This window comes from Nomascus leucogenys, chromosome 15, assembly GCF_006542625.1.
Source record: "Nomascus leucogenys isolate Asia chromosome 15, Asia_NLE_v1, whole genome shotgun sequence".
Lineage (NCBI taxonomy): Eukaryota > Metazoa > Chordata > Mammalia > Primates > Hylobatidae > Nomascus > Nomascus leucogenys.
Window position 1 is genome coordinate 26,556,897 of NC_044395.1, and position 21,145 is coordinate 26,578,041.

Here is a 21,145-nt window from a genome sequence, read left to right on the forward strand (position 1 = left end):
GACAAAAACAACAAAGGTTTCAGTGAGATGAACAGTTTAAAGGCCTTGGGAATAAGAAAATCTGAACAACTGACAACAGGACCTTCTTAAAATACTGCTCACCTGAGATTTCGTTTGCATTCTTGGTCATCTGCATTCAGAGTAGGGTGAAGCTCAGTTTCATCTTCCGGCCTCTGCTGTAAATACAAAGCTTTCAAAGGATTCATGGTCCAGTCAAAGAGTGGATCATACAGAAGGACCTAAACAGAGAGAACATATGTATTAAAAGAACAATGTACATTTTAATCACTTACTTAGAAACAGTAGAACCAGTATCATACAAGTATCAAGCCAGTCCTTTGGTAGTTGATGGGGGAGGGGAACAAACATCATGCACACTTCATGTTTCCTTGTGGAGGAAACTATCCTAGCATAATGCTCCAAGCTTTCATTTCATTCTGAATTCATTCTTCCTCCATGGTTAGGGGTGACATCCCTTGACCCATGTTTCCTGACTGGATGAAACTAATCTATTTTTTTTTATTATTATTATACTTTAAGTTTTAGGGTACATGTGCACAATGTGCAGATTTGTTACATATGTATACATGTGCCATGTTGGTTTGCTGCACCCATTAACTTGTCATTTAGCATTAGGTATATCTCCTAATGCTATCCCTCCCCCCTCCCCCTACCCCACAACAGTCCCCGGTGTGTGATGTTCCCCTTCCTGTGTCCATGTGTTTTCATTGTTCAATTTCCACCTATGAGTGAGAACATATGGTGTTTGGTTTTCTGTCCTTGCGATAGTTTGCTGAGAACGATGGTTTCCAGCTTCATCCATGTCCCTACAAAGGACATGAACTCATCATTTTTTATGGCTGCATAGTATTCCATGGTGTATATGTGCCACATTTTCTTAATCCAGTCTGTCGTTGTTGGACATTTAGGTTGGTTCCAAGTCTTTGCTATTGTGAATAGTGCTGCTATAAACATACGTGTGCATGTGTCTTTATAGCAGCATGATTTATAATCCTTTGGGTATATACCCAGTAATGGGATGGCTGGGTCAAATGGTATTTCTAGTTCTAGATCCCTGAGGAATCGCCACACTGACTTCCACAATGGTTGAACTAGTTTACAGTCCCACCAACAGTGTAAAAGTGTTCCTATTTCTCCACATCCTCTCCAGCACCTGTTGTTTCCTGACTTTTTAATGATGGCCATTCTAACTGGTGTGAGATGGTATCTCATTGTGGCTTTGATTTGCATTTCTCTGATGGCCAGTGATGATGAGCATTTTTGCATGTGTTTTTTGGCTGCATAAATGTCTTCTTTTAAGAAGTGTCTGTTCATATCCTTCGCCCACTTTTTGATGGGGTTGTTTTTTTCTTGTAAATTTGTTTGAGTTCATTGTAGATTCTGGATATTAGCCCTTTGTCAGATGAGTAGGTTACAAAAATTTTCTCCCATTCTGTAGGTTGCCTGTTCACTCTGATGGTAGTTTCTTTTGCTGTGCAGAAGCTCTTTAGTTTAATTAGATCCCATTTGTCAATTTTGGCTTTTGTTGCCATTGCTTTTGGTGTTTCAGACATGAAGTCCTTGCCAATTCCTATGTCCTGAATGGTATTGCCTAGGTTTTGTTCTAGGGTTTTTATGGTTTTAGGTCTAACATGTAAGTCTTTAATCCATCTTGAATTAATTTTTGTATAAGGTGTAAAGAAGGGATCCAGTTTCAGCTTTCTACATATGGCTAGCCAGTTTTCCCAGCACAATTTATTAAATAGGGAATCCTTTCCCCATTGCTTGTTTTTGTCAGGTTTGTCAAAGATCAGATAGTTGTAGATATGTGGCTTTAATCTATTAAAAGGAGAGAAGCATTAGTCACTTTCTTTCCTTCTCTCTCTACTCTTAACCCTGGGTTAGGGTATTTGCTTTGTAGGGCCCAATTCTTCCTCAGCCAGGCTGTCTCAAGGTATAGATTGGGATGTGGGAACTGGAGAGCATGAGCAAGCCTATTTGGACCTCACTCCTAAGCCATCTTCTCCAATAGTTTTATCAGTAATAAACCTGAAATTCTGATCTCCACCCTATTCCTATGGCTCTTTTTCTCTCAGTTCTAAATCTGGGTGGATCCAGAAAGGTATAATTTGTTGAAACCTCCTCAAAACCCAAGGTTTGGTGCTGCGTTTGGAATCTTGAGATATATATTAGGTGTAGAATTAGGATACCAAAAAAACTGACATGGCTAGAGCAAGTGGCTTTAGGTCTTAAATGTTAGAAAGCGAGGTCATGAGGAATTTCTGATATTGGCAGTTCAGAACAGCTAACTGCTCTGGTATTTATAAACACAGAACTTTAAAAAAAATAGGCTTTAGCAAATGCTTACCAATCTTAGTAATAAGTGGAGACAATACAAAGAATGATTCTACAGGACATTCCAGTATTACAAGGTTGGAACACTTTTTTGCTGCTACCTGTATTCAGTTTCTCAGTAAATCTGCAGGTTGGGACTATAAAATGCCTTTAGCAGATTTAGTTTCAGGACATGTACTAGATTAGCAGAACCAAAATCTCTCTATTTTTTAATGCTGTTTTGAGTGTCCTCCAGGACCATTAAATACTGTGGAGAAACTGAGCTTGATTACATGTAGCTTGTTCGTTAAGTTCAAGGGTTCCTATGTGACTTGTGACAGTGTCCAAGTTGGGAACTGACATGGCTTTAGATTTCAGAGATCCAAACCAGTTTCACCCACAAAAGGGAAACATTAATATATTTTATTAATGAACTAATGAAAAGGAATGAAGGCCTCTAATATAGACTAGATGGTTTTCTTGGGCTGAAGTAGAAGAAAAATCCAAATTACTTCAAAACCAAGGGCTTCTGTCAGGAATCATACTTGCAAATATTAGAATTAAGGAGGAACTGGAATAAGTAAAAAATTATGCTTCAGTCTGACAAGACAGAAGTGGTTGGAAACAGTAAAGGAATAGAGACTGATTAAGCTAGAGCAGGGTTTCTCAGTCTCAGCACTACTGTCATTTTGGATGGGGTATTTCTTTGCTGTGGGGGCTAACTTGTACATTCTGGGGTGTTCAGCAGCATCCCTGGCCTCTACCCAGTAGATGCCAATACTATCCTCATCTCCCATCCCCAATTGTGACAACCAAAAATGCCTCCAGACATTGCCAACTGTCCTCTAGGGGACAAAATTGCTCTTGGCTAAGCATCACTGAGCTAGAGGGAGAGATATATTTCCTTAGCAGAACACATAAAATCTTAGAGGACAGAATGGTCCATTAGGAAGAAAATGAAATCTTGAAGGCCAGGAGAGACAAATACACTGAGAGGAAAAGGGAAATACACCCAGGGTAAAGTGCTCTGAAGGAGGGGCTTAGGAAGCGGGGAGATCAGTTCAGAAATAGTGACTGTGTCTCAATGAAATCTAAGAGAAGAAAAGAAATGAATCCAAGAGAGGAAAGAAATGATGTCCCAGAGGACTGGGAACCAGGATGCTATTGAGAAGCACCCTCCTAAAGCTGAAGGCAGAAAGGGTCTTACTGTGGTAAGATCACTGGGGAAATTATTCTTGAAGATTGGGACAATCACACCAAATGATTTTGGGAAATTCGGACAGATTTACGGAGGGAAGATTAGGTAGATGAGTGTAAAATACACAAAGCATTGGAGGGTGTGTCTAAAGGTGAGAGTTATTCTAGGTGGAGGTGCAAATCACTTTTCAGACTCAAAACCCTCACTCAGAGGAAATCCAAAGTCCTCATAATGGCAAAGAATCTGGCCACTGTCACTTCTCTAATTTGATCTCCTACCACTCTAAAAAATGAAGTCCATAAGCAGTTTGGCATTAAACTAGTAAGATTTCTGAGGCCCTAAAAGAACTACCTTCTTCTGGTGAGTGTTAGGTAGGATACAACTACTGGAAGAAACTCCCAAATCCACCTTAGCATAAAAATCTCTTGTGACTGAAACTAGGTAGAGTAAAATACTAAAGAATATGTTAAGCTGCTTTGACTCTTTAATTTGAAAAGTTTGGGCTTTTTTTTTTTTAAGACAGAGTCTTGCTCTTGTCGCCCAGGCTGGAGGGAAATGGTGCAATTTCAGCTCACTTCAACCTCCGCCTCCTGGGTTCAAGCGATTCTCCTGCCTCAGCCTCCTGAGTAGCTGGGATTACAGGTGCCTGCCATCACGCCCAGCTAATTTTTGTATTTTTATTAAAGACGGGGTTTCACCATGTTGGCCAAACTGGTCTTGAACTCCTGACCTCAGGTGATCCACCTGTCTTGGCCTCTCAAAGTGCTGGGATTACAGGCGTGAGCCACCGCACCCGGCCCTCTTTTTCTTACATGAAAAAGTGCAAGATGATATAACTTTAGAGTTTAATTTCGACATTATTGAGGTATCCATGTTACCATGTATTATTTTTTTAAAATGTTACACATCATGCTTATTTTCTTATCATTTATTCTTACTGCAGAACCAATGGCAAACTGTAACAAATGACAACATGTATGAACAGAATTTGAAATGGGTAAAAGAAAAAAGAATGTATTTTTAACCTTGGGAATAGCACAGCCTTGGATTTAATTTTACCAACATATTATTGGGACCTATTTCAGTAAACTCTTTTTTTTTTTTTTTTTTGAGACGGAGTATCACTCTGTCGCCCAGGCTGGAGTGCAGTGGCGCCATCTCGGCTCACTGCAAGCTCCACCTCCCAGGTTCATGCCATTCTCCTGCCTCAGCCTCCTGAGTAGCTGGGACTCCAGGCGCCTGCCACTGCGCCTGGCTAATTTTTTGTATTTTTCTTAGTAGAGACGGGGTTTCACTGTGTTAGCCAGGTTGGTCTTGATCTCCTGACCTCGTGATCCACCCGCCTCAGACTCCCAAAGTGCTGGGATTACAGGCGTGAGCCACCGCGCCCGGCCTCAGTAAACTCTTTGTAGCAAAATCTGTATTACCATCTGCAGTCCAAAGGAGATCTATAAAGATGCCTCGGTTCATAAAGGTGCACAAAGGACCACCCTGATGGACTGTTACTCATCTTCCAAGGGATAAAGCCCCACCCTTATTGACCACAGGCTTAATGGTCAATGCCAATGAATTAAGACAGTTCTCATATCCTAGTTGAACAGTAGGAGAGATTTTTAAAAATACACATATTCCTGCCCCATCCCTAGAAACCTGGTTTGAATTTGATCAGCATCAATGTTTTTTAAATGCAGTACAAGTAATACTAACATGCAGCCAGTCCAACATAATCAGGTTAAAGGAAGAAAAGCTGAGGAGTGGAAAAGAGGCAAGCCCATACTGCACTCTACCTGCCATGTTTCCCTGGGGAGGCCACATTCCTGATTTCTTGTCTCACATACCTTTACCAGATTGGTGAATGACTGGCATAGCCACTAACAGCACAGACACTGAAATTTGTTTGACTTCCTTTTTTCTGCCCTGGATCAAGACAAGGCAGTGATCCTGATTACATGTGTTTGCTCTGCAGGCCCAAACCCTATTCAGGTGAGCTGTCCCAAGGTTAAGACAGCAGAGAGGTACTGAGGTAGCACCAGCAGTAAACTAGTCTGGCCCTCATTCCTAAGCCTTGTTCCTCTAGTAATGATGCTGACAATTTGATCTCCATTTGTCTGACTAATTAGTTCTAAACCTGGGCAGGGAAAAAGGAGATATAAATTACTGATTTTTCTTAAACCCTAATGGAAACCATTCTGAAAATAATAATACCATATGGAATATCTAAATGTCAAAGAGTTGATTTATGAATTGAAAACTAGAGACTACTTACAATGCTCTAACATTCCAAGAAACTTGAGGGGGGCTGAAGGCATTTCTAAACCAGTATTTTTGGATGTGTGAAAAGGCTAAGTGCACAATCTCCTCCCTTCTGCTGCCCAGTCACATCCCCCTATGTTAAAATGAAGCAGTGCTCTTCATATCAGTGACTTCCTGACGAGATACACAGTCCATCTGGTAAAAATAAATAAATAAATAAATTCTTCCTTATAAAATACTTTACCTCTACAATGGTTAACAGAGTTTCCTGAGAGTTTCTCATCACTTCCATGGTTTTCTCACAGCATCTAGAGTCAAACATTATAAATACAGATTTTGTTACACGCCAATATTTTCAACATATCTTTATCTGTATACTGCCATGTGTAGTATGCTGAGCGTATGCTTAATAATCTACACATTTGTATCTCAAAATAGCATAATACTTGGCAGAGTGGGCTTTCGTTAGATATTTGAAATGAATACAAATATGTATTTGACTATTTCACAAGCTTGGTATTTACAAGAATAACACAACACTACTATGAAAGATTTCTTTCAGTCTTTGATTTTCTTTTCTTTTCTTTTGGCAATGGGGTCTTGCTGCATTGCCCAGGCTGGTCTCAAACTCCTGGGGCCAAGTCATCCTCCTGCCTCAGCCTCCCAAGTAGCTGGGATTACAGGCATGCACCACTGTGCTCAGCTCTCAGTCTTTGATTATTGTGGCAATTATTAGTTTACACTGACTGCAATCTGCCCCAATCCAAGTGAGTACACAGACCTATGCTGGGAGAACTACAAGGAACTGCAAAGCTTTTTTAGTAGCACAATGTTATACTAGAACACAAGCTCCTATAAATAAAAATGTAGTCTCTTCTATATGCCCAGTGATGAGCAACTAATAGTAGTTTGGATCATTAAAAAAGAGTCAGCCAGGACAGAGGTGTAAAGTAAAGGTGGGATGCTTACAGAGGAGGTTCGGAATAACAGTACGTATGTTACATGGGCTTAGGTCCCAGGTGGGTGGAAGGAAGGGAAGCTATTATTGCTTTTACCCAGGGTCTTTTCCTTAGTATTGATAAGGCACTGGAATACAATTCTAGCATTAAATTCTACAATCTATACAAATCTCTAACCCGTGTGTGTGTGCATGTGTGTGTGTGTTTTAGAGACAGGGTCTTGCTGTATTGCCTAGGCTGGACTCAAACTCCTGGGCTCAAACAATCCTCCCACTTCAGCCTCCTGAGTAGCTGGGATTACAGGTGCAAAGAACCATGCCCAGCCCATGTAATTTTGACATCAAAAATTATTTCCCTCCTTTACTTCGTATCACTTACCTTCTGAAGACACCTTCAACACCAGTAATGCCCATGCCATCCACAATATCTCTGGTGAGTCTAAAAGGAACTGTCTCCGGAGTAGGAAGGATTTTGCCCTGTTCAAAAGCAACACCTAAAGTAAAGAATACAGTGAGGTTAGGAGGTTTGACAGCTAATTTACTTTCTTTCCAGTTAGAATGTGAACTTTACAAAGGCAACAAACCATATGTTACCGATATTCTATGAATACTAGTATGTATAGTAGTTTCCTTCTGCCCTGGCTGCCTTCCTCATCTTCTTCACTGTCTACGAGATCCACCTCAAATCCAAATAACGTAACTACTTCTTAACCTAACTAGAGAAATCTAGGTTAAAGGGTGATTTTTAAAAATGAAGTAACTACTGGTATAATTTAAAATGGAGATGATATATTTATATTTAAAAAAATTTTAGGCTGAGTGCGGTGGCTCACGCCTGTAATCCCGAGGAGGCCTGACACCTGAGGTCAAGAGTTAAGAGACCAGCCTGGTCAACATGGTGAAACCTTGTCTCTACTAAAAATACAAAAATTAGCTGGGCGTGGTGGCAGGCACCTATAATCCCAGTTACTCAGGAGGCTGAGACAGGAGAATCACTTGAACCTGGGAGGTGAAGGATACATGGAGCTGCGATCGTGCCATTGCACTCCAGCCTGGGCGACAAGAGTGAAACTCCATCTCAAAAAAAAAAAAAATTAATGAGACTTTATGAGATAATTAAATGTTCACTTGGAGTTGTAAGAAATTATACAGAAAAGATCATCCCATATGCCTTTTACCCATTTCACCCCAACTGTAATATCCTGCAAAACTATAATACTACTGACATCGACGCAGTCAAGCTATGTAATATAAGGATCCTTCATACTGCCCTGTACGGCCACACCTATTTCCCTCCCATAGCCTATCACCCAGCCCCCTAACCCCCTATTTTTCTAGCAGCCACTAATCTGTTCTCCATTTTTATAATTTTGTCATTTCAAGTATGTTATATAAATGGAAGTGGAATAATCATACAGTATGTAACCTTTTGGGAATAGCTTTTTACACTCAGCCTAATTCTCTGGAGATTCATCCAAATTGTTATGTATATCAATAGTTCTGTTTCTTTTCATTGCTGAGTAGTATTTCAGGGCATGGATGTAACACAGTTTGTTTAAGCATTTGCCCACTGTAGGACATCTGGATTTTTCCGGTTCTTGGCTATTGATGAGTAAAGCTGCTATACACATTTGTAGTACATGGCCATTTTATAAGTAGATTTTGTTGTTAAGTTTTCAGAGTTCTTAAAGATTGTTCTTTTGGTATCAAGTCTAGGAACTCTGTTTAGCCCTAGATGCTGAAGGTTTCCTATTAATTTTCTTCCTCTGTTGCTCAGCTTGGGTAATTTCTACTGCTCTGTCTTCTGTTCACTGATCATTTCTTCTGTCTCCTCATTCTGCAGTTGAAATTTTTTATTTTATTTACTATATTTTTCTGTTCTAAAATTTCCATCTGGTTCTCCTTTATATCTACTTCTATACTGAGACTAATTATTTCTGTGCTGAGACTTACTATATTTTCATTTGTTTCAAGCATGTTTGTAATTGCTCCTTCAGTGTTTTTATGATGGCTGCTTTAAAATCTTAGATATCTAATTCCAACATCATTGTCATCTCAGTGTTGGCACCTACAGGTGGCCATTTTTCATTAAAGTTGAGATTTTCCTGGTTCCAGGTATGACTAATGATTTTCAATTGACACCTACACCTTTTAGTTATTATGAGACTCAGGATCTTCCTTAAACTTCTGCCTTTGATGCCTTTGGGAGTCACCACCTTGTTAGTGCTAGGTAAGGGCAGAAGACTAGATTCCCCAATTGGCCTCCACTGACACTCAACAGGGAAAGGGCTTGCTGTAGCTGAGTAGGGCTGAAAGTCCAGGTTCCCCGGATATGTCCACTGACATCAAGGAGTGAGTCAGAAAAAAGGAAAAAAAGGTTGGAAAATATAGACTAGCAGGTAACAGTATAAATGATACACTGAGAAGGCCTAACATAGGGTTATTGGAGTCCCAGAAACAGGGAAGAACCTGGATGGACCCTATGACATGACTATGTGATGACAGAATGTGATGGAAGTGATACTGTGCAAGTTGCAGGCCTAGCCCTTAACTTCCACTTCCTTCCCCTTGGAGCCCCGAGATGCTGAGTAGGTCCAGGACACTATTGTGGACAGAGAGGCCACATAGGAGTGCTGAAGCATCAGACATGTAAGTGAAGAAGCCATCATGAACTCTGGCCCAGCTGAGTCTTAACTCCAGCCCCAGATGCTAACTGCAGCTGCATGAGAGATTCTAAGTGAAAACTGCCCAGCTGAGCCCAGTCAACAGACTATGAGAGATAATAATAAATAAATTGTGATTTTAAGCTACTAAATTTTGGGGTGGTTTGTTATGCAGCAACAGGTAACCAAACAGATATACACAGAATAGTATACAAATCACCCAAGTGTGACTCACTGAGATTTTTGCAAAGTGAACAAATCTACGTTAACAGAACTCTACCAGCATTCCAGAGGTCCCCCTTCAGCCCCTCCTACCAGTCACTAATCACCTCTTTCAAAGGGTCACCACTATCCTGATTTCTAACACTATACATTAATTTTATCAGCTTTTGAATTTTATGTAAATGGAATTATACATATGTACTCTTTTGTGTTGGAATCTTTCACATAGCATTATATTTGTGAGAGTCTTCTATATTGTGTGTTATTGTTCATTCAATCTCATTATATACAAAGAGAATATAAATATATGACAATTTGTTCATCCATTCTACCTATGATGGATATCTGGATTGTTTCCAGTTAGGGGCTATTATGAATAGTGCTACTATAAACATTTTTATACATATGTATGCATTTCTGTTGGAGTGGAATTGATGGGTCACAGGATATACATAAAGTCAGCTTTAGTGGATAATGCCAAACAATATTCCAAAGGGGTTGTACCAATTTACCCTTCTCATTTATAGATGCTTTTAGCATGACCTGAATGGACACAGGTTGGCATACTCCTACCTCTAATTTACGTCTTCCAGACCACTGCCCTTTCATTCTCAGATAAAGTCTGGCTCCTCTGTTGAGATCCCCACCTTCTAGCTCTAACAAATCCCTCCCATCTTAATGTTTACTATGTAAACCTGTAAGGTTTTCTCTCACATTCACTGAATGTTGGCATGGACCTGGCTCACAATCTTCCCCTCTGTCCCAACTCTAGAATTCATTCTGGGGAAAACCATATAATATCCGTGCCCATCTCTGTTCTAATGGAATTCAATTTCAATTTCATTCTATCTTAGCAAACCACTCATATGGGTTGTACTCCAGAAATGAGTCTGCTAAAACTGCACCTTCTTAGACATTGTAAATTGTACATTCTAATCAAAACCTCTTCTCCTTCTACCCCTTATTCTTACTACACAGTCTTCAAATTTGACTGAGATTTCTAGTTTATTAGCCCTCTTCCTTCCCCAACTCAGCCGGGGGGTAGAGACAATAAGCTTGATTACTCTTATCAGTGCTTCAAATCTTCTTGTCCCCTTGTCCCTCTGCCACATCTCCCATTTTAAACTACAACTTAAGCTCCAAGGATGTTGAGGACTGCTGGAAAATCATACAACAACCCTATTGGCTCCACTACAAATTAGGATTGAAAGTGCCCCTTAAACTGCTTGGCATGTCTTATTTATTTATCCCTTTCTAGTCAGGTCTTGGTCTCATTTCCATGGTAAATTTTAGAATTTTATTGATCTTTTAAGGCCAGTTACCATCCCTCCAATTCCTAGCAAATGAGCATGCTTTCTATTTCTCAGCAAAAACAGAATAGCAAATATAATTCCTTCATACTCCTTCCTCTCTAGCTTAAGACTTTCCTATTGGCATCACTTTTCCTTCTCTCTCAGCAGAAAAGCTAACATGCCTCCAATCTAAAGCCAATGCTATCAGACTTACGTACTTTATGATTTCCCTTGCTATCTTTTTATCTTTTGTTTTTCTCCTGTATCTTCAATATCTAACAGGTTTAAACCTCTCCTGTCTTAAAAAAGCAAGGACCAAATATGCCTGTCATTCTGCAGCAAATCTCTCTGCCATCCTTCCCTTCCCTTCTAAACTTCTTGTAGGAAGATTCCACATTCTTTTTTTTTTTTTTGAGACAGAGTCTTGCTCTGTCACCCAGGCCGAAGTGCAGTGGCGCGATCTTAGCTCACTGCAACCTCTGCCTCCCCGGTTCAAGTGATTCTCCTGCCTCAGCCTCCCAAGTAGCTGGGACTACAGGTGCCCACCACCTCACCTGGCTAATTTTTTGTATTTTAGTAGAGATGGGGTTTCACCATGTTGGCCAGGAAGGTCTCAATCTCGTGACCTCATGATCCACCTGCCTCGGCCTCCCAAAGTGTTGGGATTACAGGCGTGAGCCACCGCACCTGGCAGATTCCACATTCTTAATCTACACATCCTTAACTTCCATTCAGTCCTTGCCTTTTTACGGTATGGTTTCCTCCATTCTATCCAAAGGGGACTTCCAAGGCCTCTAAGATTGATTACTTGTTAAATTCAAAGGTCTATTTTCAGCATTCATCCTCTCTGACCTTTCCGTATCAGATACTATTGAGCACTACTTCTTTCATAAAAGATTTTCCCCTCTTGCCTTCCAAGATCCTGACTTCCTAGTTTTCAAGACTTGAGTACTTCTCATCTTTTTCTGGCTCAGCCTTTCCAAGGCTCACTTTCCTTATGATTTCATCTTTAGGTCTCTTTATCAAGGATGCTGTGTAAGATCAGAACCTCCTCCAGCCCAGTGACTTCAACTGAAATCTGTTTGCTGAAGATTCTGGATCTCCATCATTACATTCACACTTCTTTCTTTCTTATATATTAAACTGTCTATTCCACCTAGAAATCCCATTAATACTTCAAGATAATGAGCAAAACTAAATTCATCACTTTCTTATTATTTACAAAACTTGATATATTCCTTAGCTAGAAGCTTCAGTTATCTGGGGGCCCCATTCCCCCACTTTTTCCTCATCTAGTATCACTGGTACAGTTTACTACAAAAATGTCCCTCAAATCTAATATTCTGGTTTCTACAACTTTAGTATAAATCTTCATCATTTCTCATCTAAACTATTACAATATCCCTTAATTTTTCTTCCTGCTGCCAATACCACTCCCCAAAGTGCTCCTAAAATTATATTTCTGAAAATAAAATATTATCATGTCCTTCATTTATTTCCTATGGCTTAATGCAATAAAGTTGAAACTCCTTAGCCTGGCTTTTCACAGTCTAGTACCAATCTCTCTCTCAAGCGACTCAACTACAAGCTTACTTCACTCCAGACACATTTAATGTCTCACCACTCCCACAACATGCTACATCTTAAAATTACTCCTTGTTTTGGTGGAATAGCCCTGATTCCTTCTTTTGAATCTGCTCTATCTTCTGTCTGAATTATGCTTTCTTTCTTGAAGACCAGGCTCAAAAGTCACCTCATCTATTAAGTTTCACTCAGTATCCCAGGCAGAGTTAACTGTTTCTTCCAGGACAACTGTTTATGCTGAAAACAAAAAAACCCAATATTTACTGTTTCCATGTATCTGTCTCTCTTTTATATTTGTAATATCTTGGTAGACAAACAACATTCCGTGATGACCAAATATTTACTAAAAAGAATAGAGATACACAGATTTTATTACTTACCTAAGTCTATATGTACAAGTTCTGCTGACTGCTCATTTATCAAGATATTCTGTACATGTCTATCACCAAGTCCGAGTATGTAACCAACTGGAAGAAAAAAAAACGAACAATCTGAAATCACTGATTCCATCTCTTTCTAATACACAGCCTTAATTTCAACTAAGACCACTAACGTGGTATAATCTTTAAGTAGTTTAGGATTTTTAGCCTACTTAAATGATGTGCATAACTGGCCATATTGAGTTTAACTCAAATCTTGCCAGCTATTTTAATGCATATTGCATTTTACAAATCCTAGATGATTTGCTAAAAAAATTTTCTCTTTACTAATAGGCACACATTTTAAAATATTAGTACTTAAAAAATTATTGTGGCTAAAGTTGAGACCCATTATTTACCTGGGCCAAAGCTGTGCATTATATGTACTCAAATTTTTATTGAACATACTTATAAAATGAGAAGTCTATGGATAAACTCTTCACTCTTCAGTGAAACTTTCTTCTCCTGGATGAATTATATTTAACACAAATTAATCATTCATTCATTTCACCAGGTATGTATCCCCCAAAAAAACTGCATTTCTGTATTTAAGACAGATGATGACATGCACTAATGGGAGAAATCACATGGTATTACAAAAAAAACATTGGGTAGGGAATCAGAATGACTGGGTGTCTGGCTCACTCTGTCATTAACTAGGCCTACTTTCTTGTTTATAAACTAGTTGTATCAGATTAGTGATTCTCTATGTAGAAGAGAGTTTCACAATTACCTGAGAACTCTTTCAAAACATACATGCCCTGCCTTCCTGGGGTATAGTATGTAAGTGATGGAGGGAGTCATCTTTAGTTAAAAAAAAAAAAAAAATAGATTAGATGATCTCTAATGTTTCCATTAGTTCTCATACTCTAGGATTTTGTTAACCATACTATCTACCTATTCTAATTTCTTAAGGAAAAAAAGTCAAAATATATATTGTACACAAAATATTTAAATATATCTCATGATTTCTATTCTGAAAACAAAATTCTATTAAACAGTATTAATCACTAGGTGATAATATTTAGAGGTATTTTAGAGGTTATATGCAAAAGAACAAAAATAATTAAAGGAAATAAGTTATCACAGGTTTCATTATTTTCCAAAGAAAGTCTCAGAAAATAATATATTGAGAGGAGAGAAAATATGCCATATTCACTATAAAACAAAGAAGAAAACCCTGTCTTTTTATTATTTATCGAAGTAGGAGAATTCTCTTCTGCATAAGTTATAAAAAGGTAGATGCTAAGAATCAGGATGAACAAGAAACATGATTTAATAATGAAGATGGTTTGGTTACTAACCACATCATCACTGTCATCCCCCTGCAACTCAGAATGTAGAAAAAGTGCTGAATCAAACAAAAATAAAACCTGCCAAACAACAAAGTGCTGAATTTACTATATGTACAAGAAGATTACCAATAGAAGAAGTGGCTACACTGCGCGTATAAGCCAATCGCTTCTCAAACCAAATAGCTGGATCCAAGAATTTTTCCATGCAGAAGTAACGGAAAACTGGCTGAAAATTTTGGCAAACATCCATGAAGACTTCATATTTCTCTTCAAAAGACTTTTTTTGCACCTCCTTTAAATAGAGCATATATATATTTTTCAATATTGTGTTCAATTAAACTAATATACACATTTTTATATAAAAATATGACAGATATAGGGGCAATAAAGATGAACAGGATACATTACCTACAAGAAGCTAACAGTCTGGACAGGGAAGCAATTAATTACAAGTGATAATCCCTTTAGGATTTCCATATTAATTGTTGGGGGAGGAAGCACACCTACAGTGACTGTTATTTGTTTTGATTAAATTCTAATTTGAATAATCCTGTAATCTTAAGCAGAAGTAAACACAGAAATGCCTAAGTAGTTCCAGATAACCTCAGATGGCATCACAGCATTGGGTTGCAATAGAAAACAGGAAAAGAGAAAGAATAGAAGAATCCCTCATGGATGGCAGCTGACATGACTCAGATCTCTAACCTCCAACATCTTCTTGCTATAAAATACTACCTGAAGCAAAGCTTACCGACTTCAACTCCCTCCCATCTATGTGCTGATGATTTCTAAATCTGTATGTTTGGCCCAGATATCTTTATTAAGCTTTAGCTTAATGTGCTTCTCAAGCTGCCATTCAGCATCTTCACTTGGATCACTTCCAAATTCAAATACTTCATCTCTGGCAAACTTTAGTCACCTCTTCTATTCTTCAGTGCAGCAAAGAGCTTCACCATCTACCCAGCTGCCCCAACCAGAAAACTGGGAGGCACTGGCCAATCCTTTTCTCCAACATTTTTTTTTTTGGAGACAGGGTGACAGGGTCTCTGTCACCTGGACTGGAGTGCAGGGGTGTGATCACAGCTCACTGCAACTTTGGCCCCTGGGCTCAAGCAATCCTCCCACCTCAGCCTCGAGTAGCTGGGATTACAGGCATGTGCCACCATTACCTGGCTGACTTTTTATTTTTTGTAGAGATGGGGTCTCACTGTTTCCCAGGCTGATCTTAAACTCCCGGGCTCAAGCAATCCTCCCGCCTTGGTATCCTTAAGTGCTGGGATTACAGGCATGCGCTACCACACCCGCCCCCCAACCTTATTTTTAATCAGCAATCAAATCCTATGAATTCTGCCTCCTTCATATTTCTCATCTCTACCCACGATTCTCCCTTCCTACTGCTATTCATCTCAGTTCAGACCATCTCATGCCTCCAGTTTGCATTCTCAAAAATAGAACCCACAGTGCTGTCGGAATTTCTTTCTAAAATGCAAGTCTGATATAACTATCCTTTAGGGTCTTATAAGGCCTACAGCATAAAGTGCAAACTCCTTTGCATTTCATAAAGCAACAGTCCATCTTTTGACCAACAATTACTGCTCCAATCTCATCTTTTCTTCCTCAAACAGTAAGCCTATGCTTATGTTGTCTTTGCCTGCTCATGCCTCCTCTCCTTTGCTTATATGCTCCTTCTGCCTGGAAAAACAACTCATTTACAAAACTCAGCTCACACACCTTTTCCTCTGTGAAGCAGTTCTTGGATCTACTTCTCTCTATTCTCCCCACCCAGGTAGAACTAAGCACTTCCTCCTCCATACCTACACTGTACCCTGTGTGCCCTGTACAGACTTCCATCACAACACCTATAGCACTTGTCACACATTTTAAAAAACATGTCACAGAAAGCACAATAAAATGAACAGTAAATGGATTTTGGATTTAGACAAGGCTCAAATCCTTGCTCTGTTTATTAGTTCACTGGCCTTGGGCAAGTTCTCTGAACTTCTCATTTTAAAATGGGGATAAGGATCATGATCATTAGTCATAATATTTGTGAAGTCTTAAGTCAGCACAGTACCTGGTAGATAGAAAGCATACAATAAATGTTGCTGATTCAGTGAATGAGTATCAGACTCGATGGCCAATGTGACACTGTAAATGTCTCAGGTTTTCTGTATCAGTATCATAAAAAATTACTTCATAATCTTGTTGTTGTTGTTTTAGTGTGTTTGTTTTTTAGAGATGGGGTCTTGCTCTGTTGCCCAGGCTGGCCTCAAAATCCTGGGCTCAAGTGATCCCGCAGACTCAGCCTCTCAAGTAGGATTACAGGTGCATGCCATCGAGCCTAGCATTTTAGTGTTTTGTTTGCTAAGAATTAGTTTATCCCAAATTGAAAACCAATCAGCATACACTGAATAACCTTTACATTTCTTATCTGACAAGGGTTGACATATTATATAGTTTAAAATCCTTCCTTTTTCACTCACACACTTTCATTCTGATGAGTTTTTCTTTTACTTAGTATCTTTGACAATTACCTGATGAAATTAAAGTTTTTTTGTGTTCTACAATATCTGATAGCTGTCAGCTTTAATAAGCCATTAAATAATCTTGCAATAACCTTTAATTTTGGGTGTCACTCACCATCATTTTCTTTTGGCACTGAAAGGCACTGAAATCATTTGGCCTGTATCTTTTATGAGCACCATCTTCATTGTTAACAAGAAATTCACCAATGGGGACAGTTCCTGTGCACCATTCAAGAACACCACTTCGCTGAGAGAGGGGAACCACCTGGAGTTACAGATTAAATACCTTTTAATTTTAAAAGGCCATTAAAGAGCATTTGATGATCATTCAGCTATCAGAGTCAGTGCAAAGCATTTTTTTTCAAGTTGTATTAATATTTCTCTGTCCATAGAAGACAAAGCTCCTTGGAAGAAACCAATCGGAAATAAACTTAAGCTCAAAGAATATAATTTTCCAGCCTGCTGCCTAGATGTCTGAGAGCCTGCCCATCACTCAATCCCCAGGATTCTCTGAGAGGTCACTCCTGTTAATTATACTCACCGTCATCTGTCATTAATCCATACTTAGTTTGCCCAGTTAGGAGAGGAATTAACTGTTTTCCTTACAATTTTAATATCAATTAAATTTGGGGAGTTTCACTTGGAAATTATTACCCATGAATGTGGTCTCAATTTTAGTGTAACTTCATTATTGAAATTACATGTACTCTTGCTTTACAGTCTTACTATCTTCACAGAGAGAAAATGTACTCCTAAATATAAAATAAGCAATTTTACTAGAAAAGTTTTTAAAATTATATTATAAACATACATAAAGTATAGAAAATGATATTAACAGATACCCTTTTATCCATTAAACAGGTTTATCAAGTCTAGGATTTTCTCACATTTGCTGGGGAAGAGATGAAGCTCCCCCTTGTGTGCTTCACTGACCCCAAATCCCTCCCACCATCAAGATGACTGTTAGCTGGTTTATCATGTTCTTGTATTTTTTGGTATATTTTTATTTCAAAGCTATATGTACACAAATAGTTGTAAGTATTAGGTGAAAAAATTATGATACTATATGTATTCTTCTGTAATTTGGTTTTTTATTCAATACTATTTTATCCTAACTATGTGAGCATATTTAACTCTACATCATTAACAGCTATATACTACATAAATACAACAGTTATCCAATCTGCATATTAACATTTACATTGTTTCCACATTTCCATGAAATACTGCTGCAATGAAATAAACTACTCGTGAACATATTTCAGTGTCTCTAGGCAGGGGTGGGTGTCCAATCTTTTGGATTCCCTGGGCCACACTGGAAGAATTGCCTTGGGCCATACATAAATATGCTAACACTAATGATTGCTGATGAGTTAAAAGAGAAAAAAAAAACTGCTGATGAGCTAAAAAAGAAGAAAAAACTGCGAAAAAAAATCTCATAATGTTTTAAGAAAGTTTACAAATTTGTGTTGGGCTGCACTCAAAGCCATCCTGTAGGCTGCATGTGGTCTGCAGGCTGTGGGTTGGACAAGTTTGCTCCAGGGTATATACCCAGGAATTTAACAGCTGAGCCAGAGGAGATGTGTATCTTCAACTCGGTTAACCAGATATTGCCAGTAACTATTCAAAGTGACTGTACTCATTTATATACCCACCAGTAGAGTTATTCTATAACTTTCCCAATACTTAATATTGTCAGACTTTTTATATTTTGCTAATCTGAGGGTAAGAGTATTTCACTGTGGTTTTAATTTGTATTTTCCAGATTACTAGAAAAGTTGAATATCATTGTATTCTTCATATAAATCCCTTGTTCTTTATATTAAAATGATCATTTTTGTTCTAATTAACATTATTATATTCGTTTTCTCAGCTGGTCACTTGTCTTTATGGTGTCTTTAATTCTATACATTTTTTAATTTTAATTTTTTCACATATGTTGAACTCTTTTGTGTCTTCAGGAAGCATTTGATTAATTTATTAACATTTATTTGTTGAGGGCCTATTATGTGTTACACATAGGGCTAGGGCACTGAGAACAGAGTGGCAAAAAGGCAGATGAAGACTATGCCCTCATAAAGTTTCATTCTGGTGAGGAACATATATCCTAATAAACATTTCATGATATTAGATAATAAGTATAAGAGAACAAAACGTAAGTTTAAAAAAGAGAGAAAGTGGGTAATGGCAACATGGTCTGAGGCCTTGCTGAGAGTAACACTGGAGCAGAAGCCTGAATGAAGTAAAGGAGTGACTGGTGTGAAGATCTGAGGGAAAAGCATTCCAGGCAGAAGCAGAAAAGCCCTGAGGCAGAAACAAATTGGTGTATCTAAGCTATTGCAAAAGACCAGATAAGTCAAGTGGAGATGACTCATCTATACAAGCAGAAAGTGAGAGGAGTGTGAGGAGAGTGGTAGATAAGGCTGGAGGGAAAACAGCAGAGGCAGATCACTTAGAGAGCTGTCATTCAGGGATAATGTGAACTCATCTGGGGTCCTGAACGGGAAAATGGAATACAGGTGGCCCTCTGCATCCGCAGATTCAACCAACTGTGGATCAAAAATATTCACCAAAAAAACCTCAATAAAAACAATAAAAAATAAAAATTTTAAAAACCAATACGGTACAACTATTTACATAGCATTTACACGATATAAAGTATTTTAAGTAACCCAGAGATGATTTACAGTACATGGGAAGAGGTACATAGGTTATAGGCAAATGCTACATACACCACTGTATATAAGGGACTTGATTTTAGTATCCACAGGGGGCTCTGGAAACAATCCCCCACAGATACCGAATAAGAGTACTCTGTCTTAGACACTTTTCAAAGGATCACTCTAACAGTTATGAATAAAACTAGCTTTTGAAAACCAAGAGCAGAAGTAAACTGTTGGTTTAAACTCTAGTATCTACAAAGATGTGACTGTAGAAGTAGGGTGGTAATAGCAGGGGTGGTAAAAAGTGACCTGCCTGGAAGGTGACCAATAGGACTTGCTGATGGAATAGACGAGACTTGAGAAGAGAGAAACAAGAGTTTAAAATGACTCCCATTACGTGGTGACATTTAGGAATTTTTGTGAATTGTTTTAGGAGTGATGACAGTATTGTGATAATGGTTTTTTAAAACAGACATTATCTTATAGATCTACACACTGAAATGTTTACAGATGAAATGACATCTTGCTTTAAAATAATATTGGAAGGAAGTTGGTGGAAGGAGAAATGGAACAAAATTGTCCATGAGTTGGTAACTGCTGAAGCTGAGTGACAAGTACAAGGGGGTTCATGATGTTACTGTCTCCTTTTGTATGTTTGAAATTTTCCATAATAAAAGTAAAAAGAAAATAAAGCCTCTAGGTTTCAGTCTGAGCAACCAAGTAAAGGTGGTGCCATCCCTAACAAATACACTTTGCATTATAATTATTTTTATTATGTTTATTTTCCCTATTAGAATGTGAATACCTTAAGGACCAGGGCTATGTTTTACTACTTCTATAGACCTGGCACTCAGTAGAGTATCTAACCCAACATAGGCATATAAATTCACATTTATTAAATAAACAAATGAATGATCTCATGGCCATTCTGATTTCCCTTCCTGCCTAATAAGTATTCTACATGCCCTCTCCCCTGCTCTGTCTTTGAGTTAGCTGTGACCCCGATGCCTGATCACATTAACATTCTTGCAGTATAGTGTACTCTGTCTAAAGTCTCTTTTACATTGATTACTCTCTATCAATATCTAGCTCTGGGGCGGGGAGGGGGAATCAAACCCTTATTTTTTGTTGAGAGACTGATATAGAAAGGAATGGGTTAGCTTTTTTCTACCTCTGCTTAAGAGTCTCAACTGTGATGTCAGTTGTTGGAGAAAGAGCTGAGTTTGAATTTCAAAAAGCAGGGATGAAGCCCACTTGATTATGGTGGATAAGCTTTTTGATGTGCTGCTGGATTCGGTTTGCCAGTATTTTATTGAGGATTTTTGCATCAATGTTCATCAAGGATATTGGTCTAAAATTCTCTTTTTTGGTTATGTCTTTGCCAGGCTTTGGTATCAGGACGATGCTGGCTTCATAAAATGTGTTAGAGAGGATTCCCTCTTTTTCTATGGATTGGAATAGTTTCAGAAGGAATGGTACCAGTTCCTCCTTGTACCTCTGGTAGAATTCGGCTGTGAATCCATCAGGTCCTGGACTCTTTTTGGTTGGTAAGCTATTGATTATTGCCACAATTTCAGAACCTGTTATTGGTCTATTCAGAGATTCAACTTCTTCCTGATTTAGTCTTGGGAGGGTGTATTTGTCGAGGAATTTATCCATTTCTTCTAGATTTTCTAGTTTATTTGCATAGAGGTGTTTGTAGTATTCTCTGATGGTAGATTGTATTTCTGTGGGATCGG

The 21,145-nt window shown here is 38.5% G+C and overlaps 2 protein-coding genes across 2 annotated transcripts in view; one reads left to right on the forward strand and one right to left on the reverse strand.

The window, feature by feature from the left end:
* The window catches only part of C15H11orf65 (chromosome 15 C11orf65 homolog), a 173,021-nt gene that overhangs the window by 119,479 nt on the left and 32,397 nt on the right, over positions 1-21,145 (forward strand). The gene's annotated exons all lie outside the window — the stretch shown is intronic.
* Positions 1-21,145, reverse strand: part of ATM (ATM serine/threonine kinase) — a 140,286-nt gene that overhangs the window by 3,650 nt on the left and 115,491 nt on the right. The window contains exons 57-62 of the mRNA XM_030828865.1: positions 16,859-17,008; positions 14,345-14,510; positions 12,885-12,971; positions 7,123-7,237; positions 6,030-6,093; positions 103-239 (exon numbers count right to left, since the gene is read on the reverse strand). Coding sequence (XP_030684725.1) covers positions 103-239; positions 6,030-6,093; positions 7,123-7,237; positions 12,885-12,971; positions 14,345-14,510; positions 16,859-17,008 — 719 coding nt within the window. The remainder of the gene's footprint in view (positions 1-102; positions 240-6,029; positions 6,094-7,122; positions 7,238-12,884; positions 12,972-14,344; positions 14,511-16,858; positions 17,009-21,145) is intronic.